This window comes from Ips typographus, linkage group LG11, assembly GCF_016097725.1.
Source record: "Ips typographus isolate SLU linkage group LG11, UJ_Ityp_2.0, whole genome shotgun sequence".
Classification (NCBI taxonomy): domain Eukaryota; kingdom Metazoa; phylum Arthropoda; class Insecta; order Coleoptera; family Curculionidae; genus Ips; species Ips typographus.
The window spans coordinates 8269362-8289410 of NC_138432.1; the positions used below are offsets into that span (position 1 = coordinate 8269362).

General features: G+C 35.9%; 4 protein-coding genes and 1 pseudogene across 5 annotated transcripts; 2 read left to right on the top strand and 3 right to left on the bottom strand.

Moving 5' to 3' along the window:
* Positions 1 to 4: 4 nt before the first annotated feature.
* Iswi (nucleosome-remodeling ATPase imitation SWI) lies at positions 5 to 4553 on the bottom strand. The gene is given in 6 exon segments (XM_081989956.1): positions 5 to 253; positions 311 to 2621; positions 2681 to 2889; positions 3062 to 3403; positions 3406 to 3436; positions 4350 to 4553. Coding segments are annotated over 6 exon segments (3039 nt in total). The 5' UTR covers positions 4401 to 4553; the 3' UTR covers positions 5 to 158.
* An 866-nt stretch (positions 4554 to 5419) lies between these two features.
* On the top strand, positions 5420 to 7512 carry LOC145735852 (putative serine protease K12H4.7). The gene is made up of 8 exons (XM_081989973.1): positions 5420 to 5642; positions 5726 to 5919; positions 5972 to 6210; positions 6267 to 6415; positions 6469 to 6628; positions 6694 to 6828; positions 6882 to 7040; positions 7097 to 7512. Exons 1-8 carry the CDS (start codon positions 5436 to 5438, stop codon positions 7435 to 7437), a joined length of 1584 nt encoding a protein of 527 aa, XP_081846099.1. The 5' UTR covers positions 5420 to 5435; the 3' UTR covers positions 7438 to 7512.
* Positions 7513 to 8083: 571 nt separating this feature from the next.
* LOC145735847 (delta-1-pyrroline-5-carboxylate synthase-like) lies at positions 8084 to 13860 on the top strand. Its single transcript, XM_081989963.1, is given in 15 exon segments — positions 8084 to 8254; positions 9113 to 9283; positions 9338 to 9481; positions 9537 to 9795; positions 9850 to 9933; positions 9936 to 10112; positions 10166 to 10300; positions 10357 to 10627; positions 10724 to 10860; positions 12524 to 12615; positions 12675 to 12813; positions 12864 to 13058; positions 13115 to 13285; positions 13395 to 13490; positions 13549 to 13860. Coding segments are annotated over 15 exon segments (2409 nt in total). The 3' UTR covers positions 13716 to 13860.
* Positions 13786 to 15653, bottom strand: LOC145735860 (odorant receptor 49b-like; annotated as a pseudogene). Its single transcript, XR_014179769.1, has 5 exons — positions 14705 to 15653; positions 14553 to 14652; positions 14214 to 14315; positions 13997 to 14152; positions 13786 to 13944 (listed from the first exon to the last, which is right to left on the bottom strand). The product of XR_014179769.1 is annotated as an odorant receptor 49b-like (transcript).
* Positions 15654 to 15796: 143 nt separating this feature from the next.
* Positions 15797 to 19600, bottom strand: LOC145735864 (uncharacterized). Its single transcript, XM_081989996.1, has 6 exons — positions 19440 to 19600; positions 17773 to 17922; positions 17552 to 17690; positions 16917 to 17098; positions 16162 to 16433; positions 15797 to 16111 (listed from the first exon to the last, which is right to left on the bottom strand). Exons 1-6 carry the CDS (start codon positions 19473 to 19475, stop codon positions 15970 to 15972), a joined length of 921 nt encoding a protein of 306 aa, XP_081846122.1. The 5' UTR covers positions 19476 to 19600; the 3' UTR covers positions 15797 to 15969.
* Positions 19601 to 20049: the final 449 nt, after the last annotated feature.

Genomic DNA, 20049 nt, shown 5'->3' on the forward strand with positions numbered 1-20049 from the left:
CAAATTCTTCTAAAAAAACTTACACTTTATTTTCTAAAAATTCCATTGAATAAACAAAAAGTATTAAATGAAATTAGACACAATGTCCAACTAGATACATAGAAATGTAATTTGAATGACGTAATTGCTCCATATGAATGTTTAAACATTTATTAATTTTATTTCCTTTTCTTCTTTTTCTCCACTACTGAAGTGCCTGGGTTGTCGTTCTTTCGCTTTTGACCAGACTTTTGAGACACTTGGGTTGCTGATCCTGAGAAGTTGATTTATTAAATCCCGTTATTGTTAGTCAGGGTAAACAGTCACTTACCGGTTAATTGAGCTGCTTTGGGTGCCTTTTTCTTTTTCTCGTTTTTCTCCTTCTCCTCCAACTCAGCATTCTCCCTCTCAATAAGAGTAATCAAAGTGTTGCAGCGCCTCTGCAACTCCATGGCCGTCCTGGACTTCAAGAACCAGTCAAATCTAAACTGAGGAGAAGCGCGTACCGCAGCTCTAAGTTCCTCGTACACGTTTTCCCTGTCGAAACCCAGCTTGTGTAACATACAAACCAAAAATCGGTCTTCTTCTTCAGTGTAGTTTTTCCCCTTGTTGTTCCCGTAAGCTAAACGTAACTGATGGAATGGTGCTCTGTAGCGGGCCATTTTAGCGTCCAAAGCCTGTTTAATGCTAGCCCTGCGTTGAATTTTAGCTTCTCCGCGTTCGATTTGGGCCATGATTCGTTCGATATCCTGAAGTTCGTGACAACGTTCCCAAAACACTGCAGAGTACTCCATGACTTCTTCAGGCGTTTTGGCTTCCACGTCTTTTGCTATGTTTTCAATGTCGTCTCGACCATACTTTTCGTTGGCCTTAATAAACTGGTTAAAGTCGCGTTTACTCCAGTTTGTGAAACCTTGAGTGAGGAGGTGGTCCTTTTCCTGTTGTTCCTCTTCGGTCAGAGCTTCGGCGTCGTCTACTTTACGTTGCTCTTCGCGTTGTTGTTTAGCAGCGTCAGGGCCTAATTCCAAATTTTTGGGTACTTTGTACCCCAAACTTTTGCGGTAATAATAAATCTCCTGGTCTAAAAGCTCAAAAAGACGAGGAGGGAAGAACTGAAAGTCTTGTACTATGGGTTGTTTTGGAGGCCTGGGTGCTTTTGGAGCTTTAGGTTCGGACACTCGCAACGCTTCCCTGAAATAAGCATCAACAGCGTAGTTGGCTTTTCGCTCTCTTTTTGGAGGCTCAATCCAGTTGCTAAGCCCTATGGCTTTTTGTTTCTCTCTGTAGTCCAAACCCTCAAACTTGTAGACGGATTCAGTGGGAGTATCCACGGTAAAGTTTCTTAAAGACGACTCTCCCAGAGTTTCCATTTTTTGTGCCAACTCCTGAGTCTTAATCTCTCCTCTTTCCAAAATAGTATCAATGTCTTCTTCAGTTATTTCGGAATCTTTAGAAGCAAATACGTGATTGGCTCCGTGTCTAATCATGCTCAGCATTTCATCTTTGTTTAAGGCTTGAGCTTTAGAGTCAGCTAAACGTCCTTGTTGTATTACCAACTTATCTAAGCGTAGTTTCACTTCAGCTCGTTCTACAATTTTTTCTTCTACTGTGTTTTCAGTAATAAACCTGAACACTCTCACTTGTTTTTTCTGGCCAATCCTGTGGGCCCTGTCCATGGCCTGCAAGTCCATTTGAGGATTCCAATCGGAATCATAGATGATTACCACATCCGCTGTGGCCAAATTAATTCCCAAACCTCCAGCGCGGGTTGACAACATAAATATAAACTTTTTGCTTCCATCTTCATTGAACTCGTTAATTTGTCTTTGACGATCCTCATGTGGAGTTTGACCATCTAACCTGCAGTACTGATAACACTTCCAGTGACAATAATCCTCTAAAATATCCAGCATTCGAGTCATTTGCGAGAAAATCAACACGCGACTGTCCTGTTCTTGCAATTTAGGCAACAACTTATCCAGAATTGCCATTTTGCCACAGTTGTAGACTAAATGTTCATCGGTGGTGTAAGGTGGTCCTGGTTCAGCTCCGTCGAACAGATACGGGTGGTTTGTACACTTTCTCAGTTGCATCAGAATATTTTGCAATCGCATCTTCTCAACCTTACCAGCACCATTAACAATATCGATGTCTTTCATCAACACTTTAGTGTACCATTCTCGTTGCATTTTACTCAAACCTACATAAACTTTAACTTCTTTTTTCGGTTTTAATCGTTTCTCTACTTCAGATTTTAATCTCCTGAGCAAGAACGGTTTCAGAACGGCATGTAAACGCTCCACCAAAGCTTTATCACCCAAACACTGGTTAGTGTTAAACCAGGCGTCAAAGTCGTCCGCAGAGTTAAAGACATCAGGCAGTAGAAAATTCAAAAGAGCCCACAATTCATGCAAGTTATTTTGTAATGGAGTACCAGTCAAAAGTAATCTGTTACTGGTTTTGAATTCCCTGAGAATTTCTGATAATTTGGATTTTTCATTTTTTATTCTATGAGCCTCATCAATTACCATGTAACGCCAATTGAATTTTTTAAAAACTGACTTTTCCTTTATACACATTTCGTAAGAAGTCACGCACACGTCCCATTCTCCCGGCATTAAAACATCTCGAATCAGGGCACTCTGATTGAAATCCCAACATTATTACCACCTAAATACAAAGTAACTAAAAAAACACTTACTCTAGCCTCCTGATCACCAATAAGACAAACGGCCCGTAAAGACGGGCACCACTTTTCAAATTCATTCATCCAATTAGTTAGTGTGGACTTTGGCACTATGACAATATGAGGTCCTGGGGTGTTTTTGTAATGCTTCATAAAACCCAGCAAGGATATGGTTTGCAAAGTTTTACCTAAACCCATCTCGTCGGCCAGAATACCATTAATACCTGCACAATGATTTTTAGTAATTAACCGAAATCAAGCTGGAAAAAATTGTGAGTACAAAATACAGGATGATTTAAAACATGAAGACTTGGAAAATAAGTAAAATTACACTAAATTAAAACTTTTCAGAATACTAAGCATCTGAGTGTTAATAAAACAATAAAAACAACTTGCCATTATCATACAAGGAAATCATCCAGTTCAATCCGCGAATCTGGTAGTCCCTCATTTCACCACCCTTAATATAGGGTGGCGAAGCCTCAAACCAAACCACAGCTTTGGTTTTCACATTGGTTTCGGCCAAAAGCTCCTCATCTTCTTCTTGTTCTGTTTTTCGGTGTCTATGTTCGGCCGCAATTTCCTCCTTGGTTTTCTTGGGTCTGCCAGCCACTTTGCCTTTGTTGGGCGATTTGGATTGGTTCATAAAATGCGAAAATATCTCGGTTTGTTTAAGCAAAAAGTCGAATCGCTTGCCGCGATCTGTTTCCAGTTTGGTATCAAAGTCTTCATTTTTGAATTGGCATCTGATGATGACTCATTGTCATTAGTCTAGATAAAATAAATGGGTTGGGGTAGGTACTTAAGACAAAGTTTACAGAATATAATATAAGTTGGGTCACTACTTGCCAGTACTTTGTAGTTTCATTTTCTTAAGCCTGCCGACTGACTGATCAAAGCAGCTTCCTTACTACTACTGCTATAAAAATATCAGGGGAAGACCAGTAAAAAATCGCATTTATGGTTTTATGTCCCCCTAATTCAAAGCACCACCATCAAGACTATCCACTGTTATTCAGTAGAGGTGGCCTGTGGAATCTGAGCCGGACACCGAAAAGGTACCTAAATTGGCGGTTTAGGACGAGTGACCCAACTTATATTATATTCTGTAAACTTTGCTTAAGAATGAAGAAAAACCAGAATAAATAAACAGTATGATTAGGAGGATATATTTTACAGTTTTAGAAACAAAAAGATGAAACAATCAAGAGGGTAAAGTAGAGTAGGGGGAAGGTGCTGATACTTTTTTTTATATTGAACTGGCTAAAGATTGCAGCACTGCTGGAGCTAAGCTGCAGGCCTCTCTCACAACAATAGGATAGGCTCACATCATATTAGGTATATGCTGGTACATTTCTTTTAAACAAGAAATGTACCTTACTACCACACTGGTCTTATGCAGAATTAAGCCAGCGATTCTTATAAAAAAAATTGCACAGTTGCACACAAGGAACAATCATAATGGTATGTATTACAGTAGTGTTCAAGAATCGACTGAACGCTTATACTGAAAGAAAGTCATAGTTATAGGTCGTCATAGGTTAGGGGCGACTCATCATAACTGCATAGGGGAGGTTAAGTTAGTAACTATTCACAAATAAAGAATGCTGCTACATGCAAAATTTACGATTTTTAAACCTATAAATTGAAATCATACAGATAAAACCTGGGGCTCAGTACATACCGCACTTTCTCCGACTTCCGTGACATCTGTAGTGTCTTCGCTGTGAGACATACCCTACGTTGTCTGAAAAAACCGTAAATCGTAATAAACAAATACTTAATATTTATAAACGAACTGTATTTAAATGAAAACTGCTTTTTCTTTGTTTATTTTATGTTAGCGGCAGCCGCTTTACTGTCAAACAACCAAACAAAAGTCTACCTCACCGCCAACATTTTTGTGACAGGGGATAGGTGACACATGTGACACTAATGATCGTCTGCCTTTTTTTGTCATAGAAATGCGGCAAATGAAGAGCGAGATAAAACGATAGGAAAGCTGTCTAGTGTCAAGTGTCATAGAATCTTGTCATGAGATTGGTGAATTGCGGGTTGCCTGAAACACCAGAGATTCAATTCAATCTCTTATGGTCCGGACCGAACTCAAATGTTGGTATACTAAAATTCTTCTGTAAAACATAATTACTTAAATAACTCTAAAATATAATTAATTAACATATTTGTGTTCAAAAAGTTTTTTATTATAACCCAACCCCGTTCTGTTAATTAATCCAGTCCCATATTTGAAATCCGATTCTCTATGTCCTACCTTAATTATATATTTTACAATAAACTATAAGCTTAGTACAGTTATTATACAACGTTGTAAATCAATTACCTAAATCCATGTATTCTTACCTGCTTTATATAAATAATTTAGTTTGAGTTATCGTATAAGCGCACTAAATTAATTAATAGATGATGTATGTTCTTATTGATTTTACTGACAAATTAATGACTGAATCTGGTTGCTAAAGTAGAAAAACTGTACATCAAAATATTGTTTGTTTGTTTGATTTTTTTATAACTTTATAAAGTTTAATATACATTTCTATTTCTTGTTTCTACACGATTTTAAGTATTTGAAATGTTTTATAAACTTATAAAACTTTTGGATTAAACGATAAGAATATAATAATATGTAATTGTCACAAAACGAGATCAGCAAATTTAACGAATGATGTTAAATCGTTTTATGATCTTGCAAAGATAATTGATACCTATCTTGTCTCACTTTATTTTGGGGGTCCAAAACTCATTCTACAAAATGATGTTGTTTAGGCTGGTTCTTGTGCCATTATGGCTTTTATTTGTTAATGAGGTTTTGACACTGGACAGGTTATTTGATCTATCCAGATATAAACTGATAGATCCTCCAGCAAAAATTGCTGTAAACAGCAGAATTCGGACCGACCAGTATATTGAACAGAAAATTGATAATTTTAATCCTATAGACACTAGAACTTATTTACAGGTAAGATCTTTTTTAAGTAATTAAAAACATAAAGTACTCTTAACTATCTTAGAATATCTCTTATTGTAATTATTTTTTTCCAGAGATACCACATTAGTGAGGTGTTTTACAATAATACCACTATTCAAAAAAATCATATATTTTTGTTATTGGGTGGGGAATGGGAGGCCACGCCCAATTGGCTTAGTGGTGGATCGTGGCTCAATCCTGCAGAAGAACATGGAGCACTTTTGATCTACTTGGAGCATCGCTATTATGGTCTCAGCCATCCTTTTTCGTCAGTGCTTAAATTTTTTCTTAATTACGATAAAATAAAAAAATATTTAAAGGGATTTGAGTACTGAAAATCTGCAGTATCTGAACGCACATCAAGCTCTAGAAGATGCTGCCACGTTCATACATTATATTAATGAACAGTATGGCTTAAGTACGAATGAGGCAAAATGGATTGTGTTTGGTGGATCTTATGCTGGTACTTTAGCCACGTGGCTTAGACAAAAGTATCCCCATTTAGTGGCTGGTGCTGTGGATTCTAGTGGACCTTTAGACGCCATTTTGGATTTCCATCGTATGCGCTGTAACCAATACAACCATTCCAAAACTATATAGTGATTGGTTTTGTAGAATATTACCAAGTCGTTAGAGAAAGCTTGGAGACACATAGTAAAGATTGCAGTGCTAACGTCCAGGAGGCTTTCAACCAATTGGAAGAGCTGGTTGATGGTTGTTTGGAAGATTCTGAAGTATATGAACATATTAATGATTTGTTTCGGGTTAGTAGTATTGTCCCAAAATGAGCACTTAATAGCTAATAAAGGAATTTCAGCTTTGTGTTTCCATCGAAAACAGTGAAGGAAATGAAAAAGATATTTCAGCTTTTTTTGGAACTATAGCAAGCTACAACTTTGCCTACATTGTTCAGTATAATGGAAAACTTTTACTGTCAATTGATGATGTGTGTAATGTTATGGTTAATGACACTGATGGTCAGTAAAGTTAGCCTACTATTATATACGCGTATAGCTGATAATCGATAACGCAAGCATTTTAGGAAGTACTGCTTTGGAACGACTTGGAAAAGTACACCAGCAGTTCTTGGATACCTATGGCTACAACTGCACGTCATACTCATACGATGACAGTATAGCTTACTATCAAGACACTACAATAACCGCCAGCGGCTTATGTAAACCAATTTAAACTTTGTACAACTTTGGGGTTAAACCCTTTGATTTCTAGATCGCCAATGGTTGTATCAAACTTGCACTGAGTATGGATTTTACCAGACTTCCAGTCAGGTTGATCCAATTTTCGGTTCCAAATTTGACGTCAATTATTACACAGATCTGTGCGTCGACATTTATGGCAGTCACTTTAATGAAACTTTAATAAAACAAGGTAAAATAATTGTACATAACTCAATACGGTTGTATAATAAGTTCTAAACTTTGCAGGCATTAATGCTACCAACGTAAGATATGGCGGAAACACAACTGCCACTAGTCGAGTGGTCCACTTCCATGGTAAAATTGATCCGTGGTATCCACTTGGACGTTTGGAAACTACTGAAGATGCGGATGATGCTGTTATCATGGTTGAAGGTGTATCACACTGTGCCAGCATGTACCTACCTGTTGAAGGAGATCCGGAAGCTTTAGGTGAAGCTATCAACGAAATCGATCGGTTGATAGGCGTATGGCTGCGGGTTAGTGACTCAACTCCAACTCCTTCAAGCTCTTCAAAGTCAGTTATTAGCTTTTATGCTATTTTAATTTGTATTGCATACTTTGTTTAATATAAAAATGTATTTCTTCCAAGAATATTGGCTTAACGTTGTTATTAAATAGGTAATACATACTTTAAACTTTGATCTCAGTTGTTGTTTGTAATGCTATCAATTATTAATAGAATTTATGTTCTCATTGGCATAAAATATGATCATAGATCACCAAACTAAGATGGTTTAAAAATAATAGAAAAACAAAATTTTTTTTCAGAGTCATAATAGTGTATAATAATGTTTTTCATTCACCAAAAGTCAAGAAAACAACTCAAGTTCGAAGTATCTAGAGCTGTCTAAGTTACTACTTATCTACTTAAGTCTAATATAGTGAATTGATGCAACTGCCTCAAAACCACCTTAAGGAAAAAAAAAAACTCTCAAAATCCGTTATTGGTTTCAAAGTGACCTGGTGACGTATAAGCAACCAAAATCCTCGAAAATCAAAGCTCACCTTATCCCTCCATGCAAACTCATTCATTACACTGTACCATATCTTTGAAGTGTCCATAGTCCGATTCCACTCGAACTAAATCAAAACAGCAAACAATCAGAGAGCCATTATCAATAGAAATAGATCTTTTTCTTTTAACCCAAACACTCGAGCGACGATAAGTTGTAATCACCGATTCAGTTTGTGTAATGCCAATCGTAAGGCAACATGTTGGGAAAACGTGTTTTGAACGCCGCACCCCGGTTCCTCAACCAAGGGTTTAATGGGGTGGGTTTTTTCAAAATTCCTGGCCAATTGGCGGCTTTGAGACCCGTTTTGGTGGAGAATTGCCGTCAAGCTAGTACCAGTCCACGTTTATGGATCCCTAGTTTATCACAGGTACGATTTAACTCCAATCTAAATAAATCCAAAAATTGTGAAATTAGTTGCATATAACCAGTTAATTCTAGTCTTAATATCTAATAAAATTCAAATTTTCTCAAGGACTTCTTATCCGTATTTAAAAGAGTGTTAATTTGTCGGATAACTCATCATGTCATTGGGTCAGTGTTGAGATCAAAAATATGTGTATAATTTACTAATGGGTTTTGAAAAAGAAATTTAGCTAATTGTTTAATTAGAAATTAAGTAAGTTTGGATTTAAATTGATCCAAAATGATAAGTAAACAAGAAGGTAAAGTTCATTACCCAATACAATCAAAATGCAACAAAACGATTATAATAATCGTTATTATCATTTTACGTAATTTGCGTTGCGAGAAGAAAATAACAAGAGGTCCAATGTTAAATGCTAAAGTGCGAATGTAATCACCGTTGTACTTTGGAAGACGTATTTTGAAAATTCAACTTTTCCAAATTTCGTACACCAATCAAAAACAATTGGGATTATCGGTTCAGAGTCTCGTACAATGTTTTCAATGTTGTCTGAAGTTTAAAAACTTATGTAATAAAGCTTCATCATTTCTGTTCCAAATATTTTATCAACTTGTTTACTTTGTTTATGTTGATTTTTTTGATTTATTTCTATTTTCTCACTGCATGTGTTTAGTCTTCAACAAAAATGATGTAGCTGTTTTTAATTGAGATTAATTGTTCATATTAATAAATCTAAATAACATGATTGTGGAACGAGTCCATTATGCCGAACATATTTTTTTAACATCAATTTAATTCATTTATTTTCTTTAATTTAAGTTCTAGCTGTATTTTGTTGATGTTGGTCTTAAATTTGAATAGGCCAAATTTGCTCCAAACAGAGGTATCCAAGAACGAAGAGAAAACACGTTCACAGACAGAAGCCAACTGAAGTATGCCAGAAGATTGGTGGTTAAATTGGGAAGTGCTGTAATAACCAGAGAAGATGAACACGGTTTGGCTTTAGGTAGACTAGCGTCTATAGTTGAACAGGTTTGTTACTTAATAACTCTCCTAAAAACCAATAATAAAAGTCAAATTTTGCAGGTTGCCGAGTGCCAAAATGAAGGTCGTGAATGCATCATGGTGACCAGTGGTGCTGTAGCGTTTGGCAAACAAAAACTAACCCAGGAACTCCTCATGTCTTTGTCTATGAGAGAAACTTTGTCACCTACTGACCACACTAGGGAAGTATGTTGGTTCCTTAAAGTGTCATAACTGTTAACTAATTTCCTGAAACACAAAGGATGCACCAACTCTTGTCGAACCACGAGCAGCAGCGGCCGTTGGTCAATCAGGTTTAATGTCTTTGTACGACGCCATGTTTTCGCAATACGGTGTCAAAATTGCTCAAGTCTTAGTCACTAAAGCTGATTTCTACAATGAGGAGACCCGAAAGAATATCATCAGTACTTTATCAGAACTGATCAGTTTAAACATCGTTCCCATTATCAACACTAACGACGCGGTGTCTCCACCACCTCAAATTGATGAACCAATTGGAGGTACTTAAATGTCATTTTTCTTAAATTTGTAAGTGTAAGGAAGTGTTTCTCCAGCTAAACCAGGGAAACGTGGAATCTCTCTCAAGGATAACGATTCGTTGGCGGCCATGTTGGCCGCGGAGATCCAATCAGATCTTTTGATTTAATGTCAGACGTTGATGGTATTTACAATAAACCTCCATGGGAACCTGGTGCGCGGTTTTTGCACACCTTCTCCTCAGAACAGAGACAAACCATTGAATTTGGCCAGAAGAGCAAAGTGGGCACTGGTGGTATGGACTCTAAGGTTAACAGTGCCATTTGGGCTTTAGATAGAGGTATTTGGTTTTCTAGAAAAAAAGTCCAAAATTAAAGAAATAAAATATTATAGGCGTCTCCGTGGTTATTTGTAACGGTATGGCGAAAGAAGCCATCAAAACCATTCTATCAGGCAGGAAAATTGGTACCTTTTTCACTGATTCCGCAAACGTTGGAACGGTACCCACGGAAATTATAGCAGAAAACGGTATACACAACCATTACCAACAACCACCATAAACTAAAGAGTACATAATCTTTTAGCTCGTATTGGAGGTCGTTTACTCCAAACCTTAACTCCTGACCAAAGAGCTTCATGTGTACATACTTTAGCTGAGCTTTTAGTCAATAAACAATCCATAATTTTGGACGCCAACCAGAAGGATTTGCAGGAAGCAACTAGTTCAGGTGTAGCTAAACCCTTGTTGTCTAGACTGTCTTTGACCCCGTCAAAACTGAAGAACCTGGCTGTGGGACTTAAGCAAATCGCTGATTCTAGTCATAAAAATGTGGGACGAGTTTTGAGAAGAACGAGGTAATTTGTTGTCACATGGCCAGTTCAATAAAAAAAATATTTTGTTTAGTTTTTATCTGTAATCCTGTAAGTACAATATTTTTAATGGGTTTTTAGGTTAGCAGATGGTCTTGAACTAAAACAGATAACTGTCCCAATTGGAGTTCTTTTAGTTATTTTCGAATCCAGACCAGACAGTCTTCCTCAAGTAGCCGCTTTAGCCATCGCTTCTGGAAATGGACTGCTGCTTAAAGGTACTCTTACGATTCATTGAGTAGAAACATCCTGCTATAGTATAAATAAATCGCGCGAACTGAAACACATAGAAAAATTAAAATTAAATTAACTTTAATAGATTGTCGAAGTAACTTTTTTCAGTAGCTCATGATTGACGTGCCCCAAAAAATCAATGGTAATGTTGATTTCTTTTGAAATGTTACTGATCAAGATCAAGTAACTTTTTTGACACTTTAAGTTCCATAAGTACCACTTCATGTTCAATACTGCAGTTATGAGTTGCGCACTCTAGAAAATTACAATCGTAATTCAAATATTGCATTGGTTTTGATAGTTTACCGAATTAACATAGTCTTGACCAATATGCGTCAGCCAAAATCCATAGCAGCAAAATGACAGTAACGTCACTAGTCCAGACACAATATCCATGTTAAATTGCAAATTGCTATTTGCAAATATTGCTATAAATGACCAAAAACTGATCAGAAACCCGTTTACTATGTAAGCCAAATTGGTGATTCTTTTCTGGTTAAATAGGAGATGGTTGTATCTTTTGATCTTTAAATGCCACAAAGCAATACATTTCACCTGCTTCATTACGTCATGCTTTTTTGAGCAACGACCTAACTTTTTCACGTTATCAGTAAGCAAAAGCATTTGCAACTTTACAAAGAACATTAAATACAAAAAAAGTAAAGGTAAAATTACTGTGGGAAACGGTTCAGTCAACCAAAGCAAATATAAAATACTTCGTATCAAAATTGTTAAAGTACCTACAAAGTAACATTGTAATTACCACCTGGTCATGTTATAACAAACTGACTTGGTATAGAAAGTTTTTCGAAAATTTCCTTAATAGGGACGTTTGCTCCTCATAACGAATCCAAACAAAAAGATTGGCAAAAGCGGTCGTATAGGCAGAAACCAGTAAAGTTCCAAAAGCCCAATACATGTTTACAACACTGCAGTGTATTTGAAATTTTGTTTCTTTATTAACGTTTCTTAAATTGATGGTAAACACGGACTTGCACAACTTTATATTTTTGCTGTAGTAATACATTGCGATGGGGTATATCAAACTGGTGGCGAGCCACCTGAAACTCACTTGGTTTTTTCTGTGATAATTTAAAATAAACCTCTTACATATACAGAAATTGAATAAAACGCCAAAAACTGCAGAAACGTTTTAGCTCCCAAATCCCCAGTAAAATACAGAGTTTGACCAATCACAAGCAGTCCAAAAAATATAGTTTTCATGTAGTTTATCGGTCCGTAGAATGGAATCAAAGTGATACATTTGTGAACGAGTGGCAGGAATTGATCTACAATATGAAGGTTTAGAAAAAAAAAAATGTTTAGACACACAAACTATTTACCTGTCGGAATGTTCATATTATACATTTCGTGTACTATAGCGGAGTTTGTCTATAATACGGTTTCATCAGGTCGTTTGTCACTGAATAAAACATGACTAGGAGATACTAACACACGCTTTAAGTAAGTGAGACACATTAATGTAATGTGTTTGTACTGATAGCCTCAATCAGAAATAATAAAGTCCTTATAAGCTTAAGTAGATTTTAGGTAAAGAAAAAGGCGGTTGTCAAAATGTTCTTCTCAATAAGCAATGCATTCAATTTATTAGTCAAATTTCTGATTTGTTTTTTGATATAACTTTAGGAGGAAAAGAAGCAGCTCACAGCAATAGAGCCCTTATGGAGCTGGTTAAAGAAGCCTTAGGAACTGTCGGAGCTACTAACGCCATCTCTCTAGTAAGTATTTGCTATTAAAAGCAATTCCACACTTGATAATTTCTTATTTGCTTCTCCAGGTATCAACTAGAGAAGAAATTGGTGACCTGCTGACAATGGAACAACACATTGATCTCATAATTCCTAGAGGATCCAGCGATTTAGTCAGAAGTATTCAGAAGCAATCCCAGCATATTCCTGTAATGGGCCATGCTGAAGGTTTGTTCGATATTCTGTTCAACAGATTTCTTCTTATTAATAATTTTTAGGTATCTGCCACGTCTTCGTCGATAAGGATGCAGACTTAAAGAAAGCATTGAAGATTATAAGGGACGCCAAGTGCGATTATCCGGCAGCTTGCAACGCCATGGAAACTCTTTTAATCCACGAGGATCTGATGAACACCAGTTTCTTCTCAGACGTTTGTGATATGTTGAAGAAAGAGGGTGTTAAGATTAATTCAGGTTGGTTTTAATTTAAAAAAAAAGCGTTTGCAGTGAATTGTGATATTGGTGTTTAGGGCCGGTTTTGAACCAACTGTTAACCTTTGGACCACCCTTGGCTAAGAGCTTAAAGCACGAGTACGGTGCCTTGGAATGTTGCATTGAAGTTGTCAAAGACGTTGACGCGGCTATTGACCACATTCATACTTATGGTAGTGGACATACTGATGTGATTGTAACTGAAAACAGTAAGTATAGGGGTGTGGATAAGCACAGTGTTGCCATGTTCAAAGTTTACCCAATGAAAACAGTCATAATTCGAAAATCTATTCACTAACTACATAAATTGCTTTTTAGACAACAGAGCCGAAGATTTTCAGAAGAAGGTAGACAGCGCCTGCGTTTTCCACAATGCCAGTTCAAGGTTTGCTGATGGTTTCCGATTTGGACTGGGTAATTATCTCAGAAAGCTGTCAAGTAAACTGGTAATGAACGTTTTCTGAATCCTTAGGTGCTGAAGTGGGAATAAGTACTGCCCGTATCCATGCTAGAGGTCCTGTTGGTGTGGAAGGACTGCTGACTACCAAATGGGTGTTGGATGGGGTGGATCACGCCGCCTCTGACTTTTCAGATGATGGTGGGCGGCAATGGCTTCACGAAAGCTTGCCAACCGATTAAATTATTCATTCGTGAATGTAGCTAGTTTCTATTTAATTTTTTTTCTTATTTAATAAGCGTTAATGTGTTTCGAATATAGTTAATTTGTTTTTTCGAATATGAATAGTTTTATAATCAGTTGTATTATATTAATAAGCTGTTTTAATTTGCGTGTTTTTTTTTTCTTAATTGGGCATCAAATTTAGCGTTGCAATCCTATTGAAACGTAAGTATATGCAGCCTTCATAGTCTGAAACATTCCCAGTTATGATTAAGCCGGATTATGACTAAGAAATTCTTACAGTCAAAGCAGATTCAGCATTCATAACCCCAAAAGCACCAATATTCAACACCAAAGGTTTTTGGGCTCGCATGATCATAATATAAATAATTTTCTTAATGTTGTTACTTTGATCCATCCATTGACTGTTGTAAGCAGCATTGGCTATAGCTTCGCTCTGAAATTATCAGAAAAAACTCGTACGACAGCACTATTTTAGTTTAGAATAAACCATATACCTGTGTACTGACGTTGTTGGCGTTTAACGCTAAAACAAAAATCTGAATGACCAGCAAGGAAAAATGAACAAAAGCGTAGACAAGATCCATGGCAGCCCTAACCTAAAAAATACTTTAAAAACTTAAGAATGTCTATGTGTTAATTATGAAACTTTTATTCACTATTGATGAATACTATAACAGGAAAAAAACTTTATACGTAAAACATTGTTAGAATACTCGCAGCCTGTATCGCTCTGTTTTGTGTTATTTTACAATGTTTCCTTTTAAAGTAATCACACTAATAAATACGTTTTTCTTTTTTTTTAGTATTATCATTACAAGTTTTAAAACTATTACCGTAATAAACTGGAGAAGTCCTGCAGCTACATTGATTGCGTTTATGATATACTCCATAAAAATCACATTTCGAAGGGCGCTATTTAAGAAAGTAATAAAGCTAGAAGAATTATGATGAATTCAGAAAAGAGCTGATAGAAATGTGCACTTACTTGATCAAATCTTGATGCTTCTTCACCAATTCTTGAATCTTGACTAAAGGATCTGAACAGGGTGCATCAAAAGCTTTTTCAAGTAGAATTTGCAATACTCTCAATTGAGCATTAGCGTAAATTATCATAGTTTGTGGTATAATCCTTGAGGCCACGTTACAGAACATGATCAAAACCACTATGTACAAATTGAAAAATATGACAAAACCATCGTGGTTTTCCCTATTAAATGGGAAACCATAATTCGTACATAAACGCTTCATGTTTTAATAAGCCTTTCACTTTCATGTAAACATTCAAAGCAATGAACATTAAGCCAGAAGCAAAAGTTGAAACCACTTGAGCTACGCTAGTAAACTCGTAAATTTTCGTTTGAGCTAAGTAGGTTTTTCTTATATCTTTGTCCAATGAATTCAAAGCAGCCTCTTCATCTTTCATTACTTGAGAAATTAGATCAGGCAGTCCGTATCTGCGAAAAATGATCAAATTGGCTGTCATCATGTAAATGACTATGTTGATGGTGAAACAACGGTACAGTTTAGCACTTGGAGTTTGCCCTTCTATAACCAACTTGAACTAGCCTTATGGTCAACATTATGGTGTACATAATGATTGATGTTGATGCAAAGTGCGAGTAGTATTTGTAAAGATTTTGGAGAAAAACATTTTCAGTTAGTGGCAATTTCCAGAACCCGATACAATCATGTGGTACTTTGTTATGTTTACAATACTGTGAGCCATCTTTAGTACCAGTAGACTCAGCTAATACAGAAGGTTTGAATACTGGAACTGTTTTGAATAAATTTAGTTGTACGGTAATTAAACGATTAAAAATTTAATGATAAGTTAGACAACTCTAATTACTATCCATGTGCCATGAATTTTACAGCGTTTAACTTGTTGTGTAATTACAATTTATTGCATTTGATTTTTTTTACTTTTAAGTTCAAATAAAATTAGTTTGGCACCACAAATTATAATAAGTTGTGCCAACATAAAAACACAAATAAAAATCAAGTTGTAATATTTCTCTAGTTGATTTTTGTCAAACTTAGTTTTTAGAGGCTTCTGGCATTTTACACAATATAGCAATAAAAAAATTAATACAAACTTTATTTGTATTTTTTACAAACAAGGACATGGGTCCTTCAGGAATGTTATATTAACTCACTCAAAAAATTGACTTACATATTATTATAGTATATGGCATTTAACAGTATTTGCACTTAAATTACTTTTTAAACATTAAAACAAACACTTTTTGTTTAATTTACATATTGAGATTGGGACTGAGGCCTATAGGGCAAAGGCTTCTTTTGAGGAATATTTGGTTTACGAGGAAGCAATTCTTCTTCCTCTTCTGGATCCGGTTCGTCACATTTATTACCGGTTTCATACGAAAACTCCCTGGAAAATCAACTTTTACTTTTGGTTACCGTAAGATGGGGTTCAAGTACCTTTTGACACCATCAGGATCGACGTAGCCGTATTTACCCCTAATAATACAGTCCGCCCCTAAAGTTTCCTCCTTAAAAGTACCATCGTCATTTTCAAATCCCCAAGTGATGCTTCCATCTTCGTTATCAGTGCGGAACTTTCTCAAAATTTGACTGACCGGTTTGCGTTTTCGATCCCTCAAATCCTCCTCCTCATCGTCGTAGGCTTGTTGACGTGCAGGAATTTTTACAGGGGCGGATCGGAAGTTTTGGACGGGGGCTGGCCTAGCGACCTTCGGTAAAAGTTTAAGAAAATGATCTCAATGATTGGGTAATTACACGGTGTCTGGTCAAACTTATATAATAATTAATGGTTGGGTAAAATGTACACTTGTATAATATACGTCGACCGAGGCACGCCCATTTTAATGATTTATGTTCTTGAACTAAATATTTTATTCACTGTGAACGATGGCGTCATTGAAGGTGCTACACCAAATACTTAAAATTCATAATAATGACATATCTGTAGAACTTCTTTATTTTCCTGAAGATTGTATGAGCATCAAAGGAAATAGCAAAAAAAGAATTACGAATTTGTAAGTAAATACCTTATGGCATAAAACTTGACAGGTTGCATCCACATTTGGGTTGGGCAAGTATTAAATAATTCAACTTTACTAGGTTACTACAACTAGCTGTACAACTGAATTATTTTAATGAATATTTGAATTTAGTAGCATTATTTAAATACATTTTATGGTCTAATAACGTACCTGTTGTCTCTGTTGGACTTGCCTAACTGGTACGGGGTCTTCGCGTATTTCTTGGCGAAGCGCTGGCCTGGAAATCAGTTGTGGTGGTGCCGAAGGTCGACTCTGCTGGTTCTTCTCCCTGATTTGGTCCCTACCAATTGGTACCGGTCTTTCCGGTCTAAATTGCAATGGAGTTTGGCGTTCTGTAAGAGAAATTTCGGTCGTAAAAAGGTGTGAAGTGGAATTAAAAGAACCGCAATATGCACTCGGTTATAAAGCCTAATCGAGCGTGAGAAGCACGTTTGTTTACGGTTAAAACAGTGTATGTGTTAAGTTGAAGAAAAAATTAACCAATTTCTGCACAAAAAATAGAGAATAATATTGATATGCGCCAGCAAGCAAATTACTTTATGTGAGCCAACGTGTATTATAGGCGTTTTGCAACTCATGTAACTTTCATCTATCAGAAAATAGGTTAGTATTAAAAAATTGAAAATGTTATTTGCTGTTACAATTGTTAAACAGACAAAGAGTTTCCGGAAAATATTGTCTGCCCAAAACATTGCATTTGATCTGAATCTCAGAACATTTAGAAAATACTGCAAATTGAAAACTCTCCATTTAGGTAAGCATCCTTTTAAACAAAATTTACTAACCTTCTTCTGCTTCCTCTCTAGCAAGATTCTGAAGAGAAAACCCTAATTTATTAACTTCATCATCAAACGCTGAACTGGCAGGACTTGGTGACACAGAAGGATAGTTCGGTTCCTCGATTTCTTCACTCACTGGCCTAATCTGTAAATTTAATTCGTTTTGGTTAGGTCACTTTTTCAACTATTCTATTAGAACAAAAGAGTTTTAAGTCAAACTATTTTACCTCTCTGGGGGTGAAAGCGGTCGGTCTGCTTAGCCTACGAGGAACTACGTTTTGCGTCCTTGGTGGAGGCGGTCTGGCCCCTGCTGCTAGTAAAGCCCCAGGTATTTGAAGTCTTGGAGGTACCTGGGCATTGACAAAGGCCAAGCATATCTATAACAAAACCGTCTATTAGTATTTACTATAGAAATACATATAACCTTTGACATTAGATCTAATAACTTCCTCCTAAGGATGATATTTTGCTGCAAGAATAAATTGTTAGACCATCCTTTTTGTAGACACCCACATTTAAAGGTGTGAAATGGTATATTGTTTTATTTAAGGTATAAATGTTTGAAGCAATCAAATTAATTTACATTTGCCACTTTAAATTTAAAATTGTAACGGTCACTGCATGTTGAAATATATGCACATAAACTTACAATAAAATAAAGCGGAACTACTATGTACGATGAATATAATATTCCTATAATACCACTACACCAGTCAGTTACTTGTCCTTGTCAAGATTTTTTATGCATGTAGCATAACCTGCTAGCACCAACATTTCACAATCCAAAAAAAAAAAATGGAGTGAATTCTTAAAATTGTAATTTACATAAGTGAAATTCTTTTAGTACGCAAGGGCATTTCATGGAGAGAGTGCGATAACGTCGTGTAATGATTGCGGTATTAAAATGAAAGTTTTTGAGGTCGATTAGTTCGAAAAGTGATTGGAATAATTAGATCCAGTTTAACACCAACAATTGATCTGTATATTTACTCAAGAGACCATCGAATTGTGATGTAACGGTGGTTACATCACTCTGTAATGATAATGACCGACCACCATAAAACAGGTTTGGTAAAAAGGGATCTGTATATTTGTGCACACCTAATTAGTCTGAACTTTATGCAATCTTCAACCCACACTGTGTGTTAAAAGTTGTTTTAACCAAATGTGAAAAGTCCAACAATAATTACTAATTACACTTTATGAACCAAATTACGAAGTTTAGTAAGACACAACGAATCACTTTGTATACTTTTTCTTAGATACAGAGCATATTTCGTTATATTTCCGAGCGTTCGTTGTTATGAGATTTGAAAAATCTGACATATTTTTGGCGCCAATATAACTATGGCCGCATTCGTATTCAAGCTCCAGAGCGTTTTTGACGTCACAATGACGAAATTTGACAGTTGGTTAAATTACCTCATCGTGACGTCAAAAACGCGCTGCTCGCTCCATGGAGCTTGAAAACGAATGAGGCCTATAGTAGCAAATTTTAAAAAAGCCGGGGGGGAAAGTCTATTCTGGTTATTCCTTTGTAGACCACGATTATTATATTTTAGCCTAAATTTAATATAGTCTACAAACATAATTATTAATTATATTTCAGTATAGGTACATATACCTATATTTTTGGATATCTGAATGTAGTTTTGTATTTATACTTCCATAAATTAAATTAATCTTATATTAATAAAATTGATGTAATCTAAAAGCAATTTCATATCAATTAGTCAAATTAACAGATTTAAAAAAACCACCATAGACGTGTGTATTACGAGTTGAAAGCTGTTAATTTATAGTTCCAAAGCAGTAAAACGTCCTCCAATTTTTTTTTTAAATTAATTTTTTTACCTGCAGGTTATTTGTGCGAATCCTATTAATTTTTACTTACCACAAATAAAAATCCGCAGAAACGCGCCCGACCCATCCTTTTACTATAATAAATAAACTTTTGAATAAAATCCGATTACAATGGCAAATCAAAGTACATGAAAATCGAACACTTTCACTTCGTGAAAAATGTCATCTCGGCGAGAACACGCAAAATGAGTCCAGTCGTAACAGACAAAGTGTTTTATATATTTGCCACACCCCAATAAATTCTTGAAATGCGACCGCAAACTTGGAGACAAAATACAGTGGCGTGCATACCCTCCAACAAACGGTTAATCAGAGGGTAAATCTGGTACAGCACCACCTTCAGCTTTATAGGAAACATCAGTAACTTTTTATATAAGTTAGAAAAAAATAAGCAGTTTAAAACCTGCTCTTTATAGGCTCAACAAAAAAGCATAATAATATAAGCTTTAATATAACAACCTTGGTCTGCACCTTCCTGTTTTAAACCCCCAAGGCATTCCAGCTATGAATAGTTAAAAAATTACATCCTAAATAGGAGCTGAGGACTAATGTTCAAGTTCATAATCCACTAATTTGAAAAAGTGTTCATACATTATGTAATATTACATTCCTAATCCTATATAGTTAGGCAAAGTCAATGT

Bases quoted from the DNA above. Each gene is read 5' to 3' on its own strand.
- LOC145735852 (XM_081989973.1), top strand. From the start codon at position 5,436: ATGATGTTGTTTAGGCTGGTTCTTGTGCCATTATGGCTTTTATTTGTT. The intron at 6,211-6,266 runs GTATGCGCTGTA...TTGGTTTTGTAG, and splicing joins CGCCATTTTGGATTTCCATC to AATATTACCAAGTCGTTAGA. The intron at 6,416-6,468 runs GTTAGTAGTATT...AAGGAATTTCAG, and splicing joins ATATTAATGATTTGTTTCGG to CTTTGTGTTTCCATCGAAAA.
- LOC145735864 (XM_081989996.1), bottom strand. From the start codon at position 19,475: ATGGGTCGGGCGCGTTTCTGCGGATTTTTATTTGTG. The intron at 17,691-17,772 runs GTAAAATAGTTT...TTAAATTTACAG, and splicing joins CCGCTTTCACCCCCAGAGAG to ATTAGGCCAGTGAGTGAAGA. The intron at 16,434-16,916 runs GTACGTTATTAG...CTTTTACCGAAG, and splicing joins AAGTCCAACAGAGACAACAG to GTCGCTAGGCCAGCCCCCGT.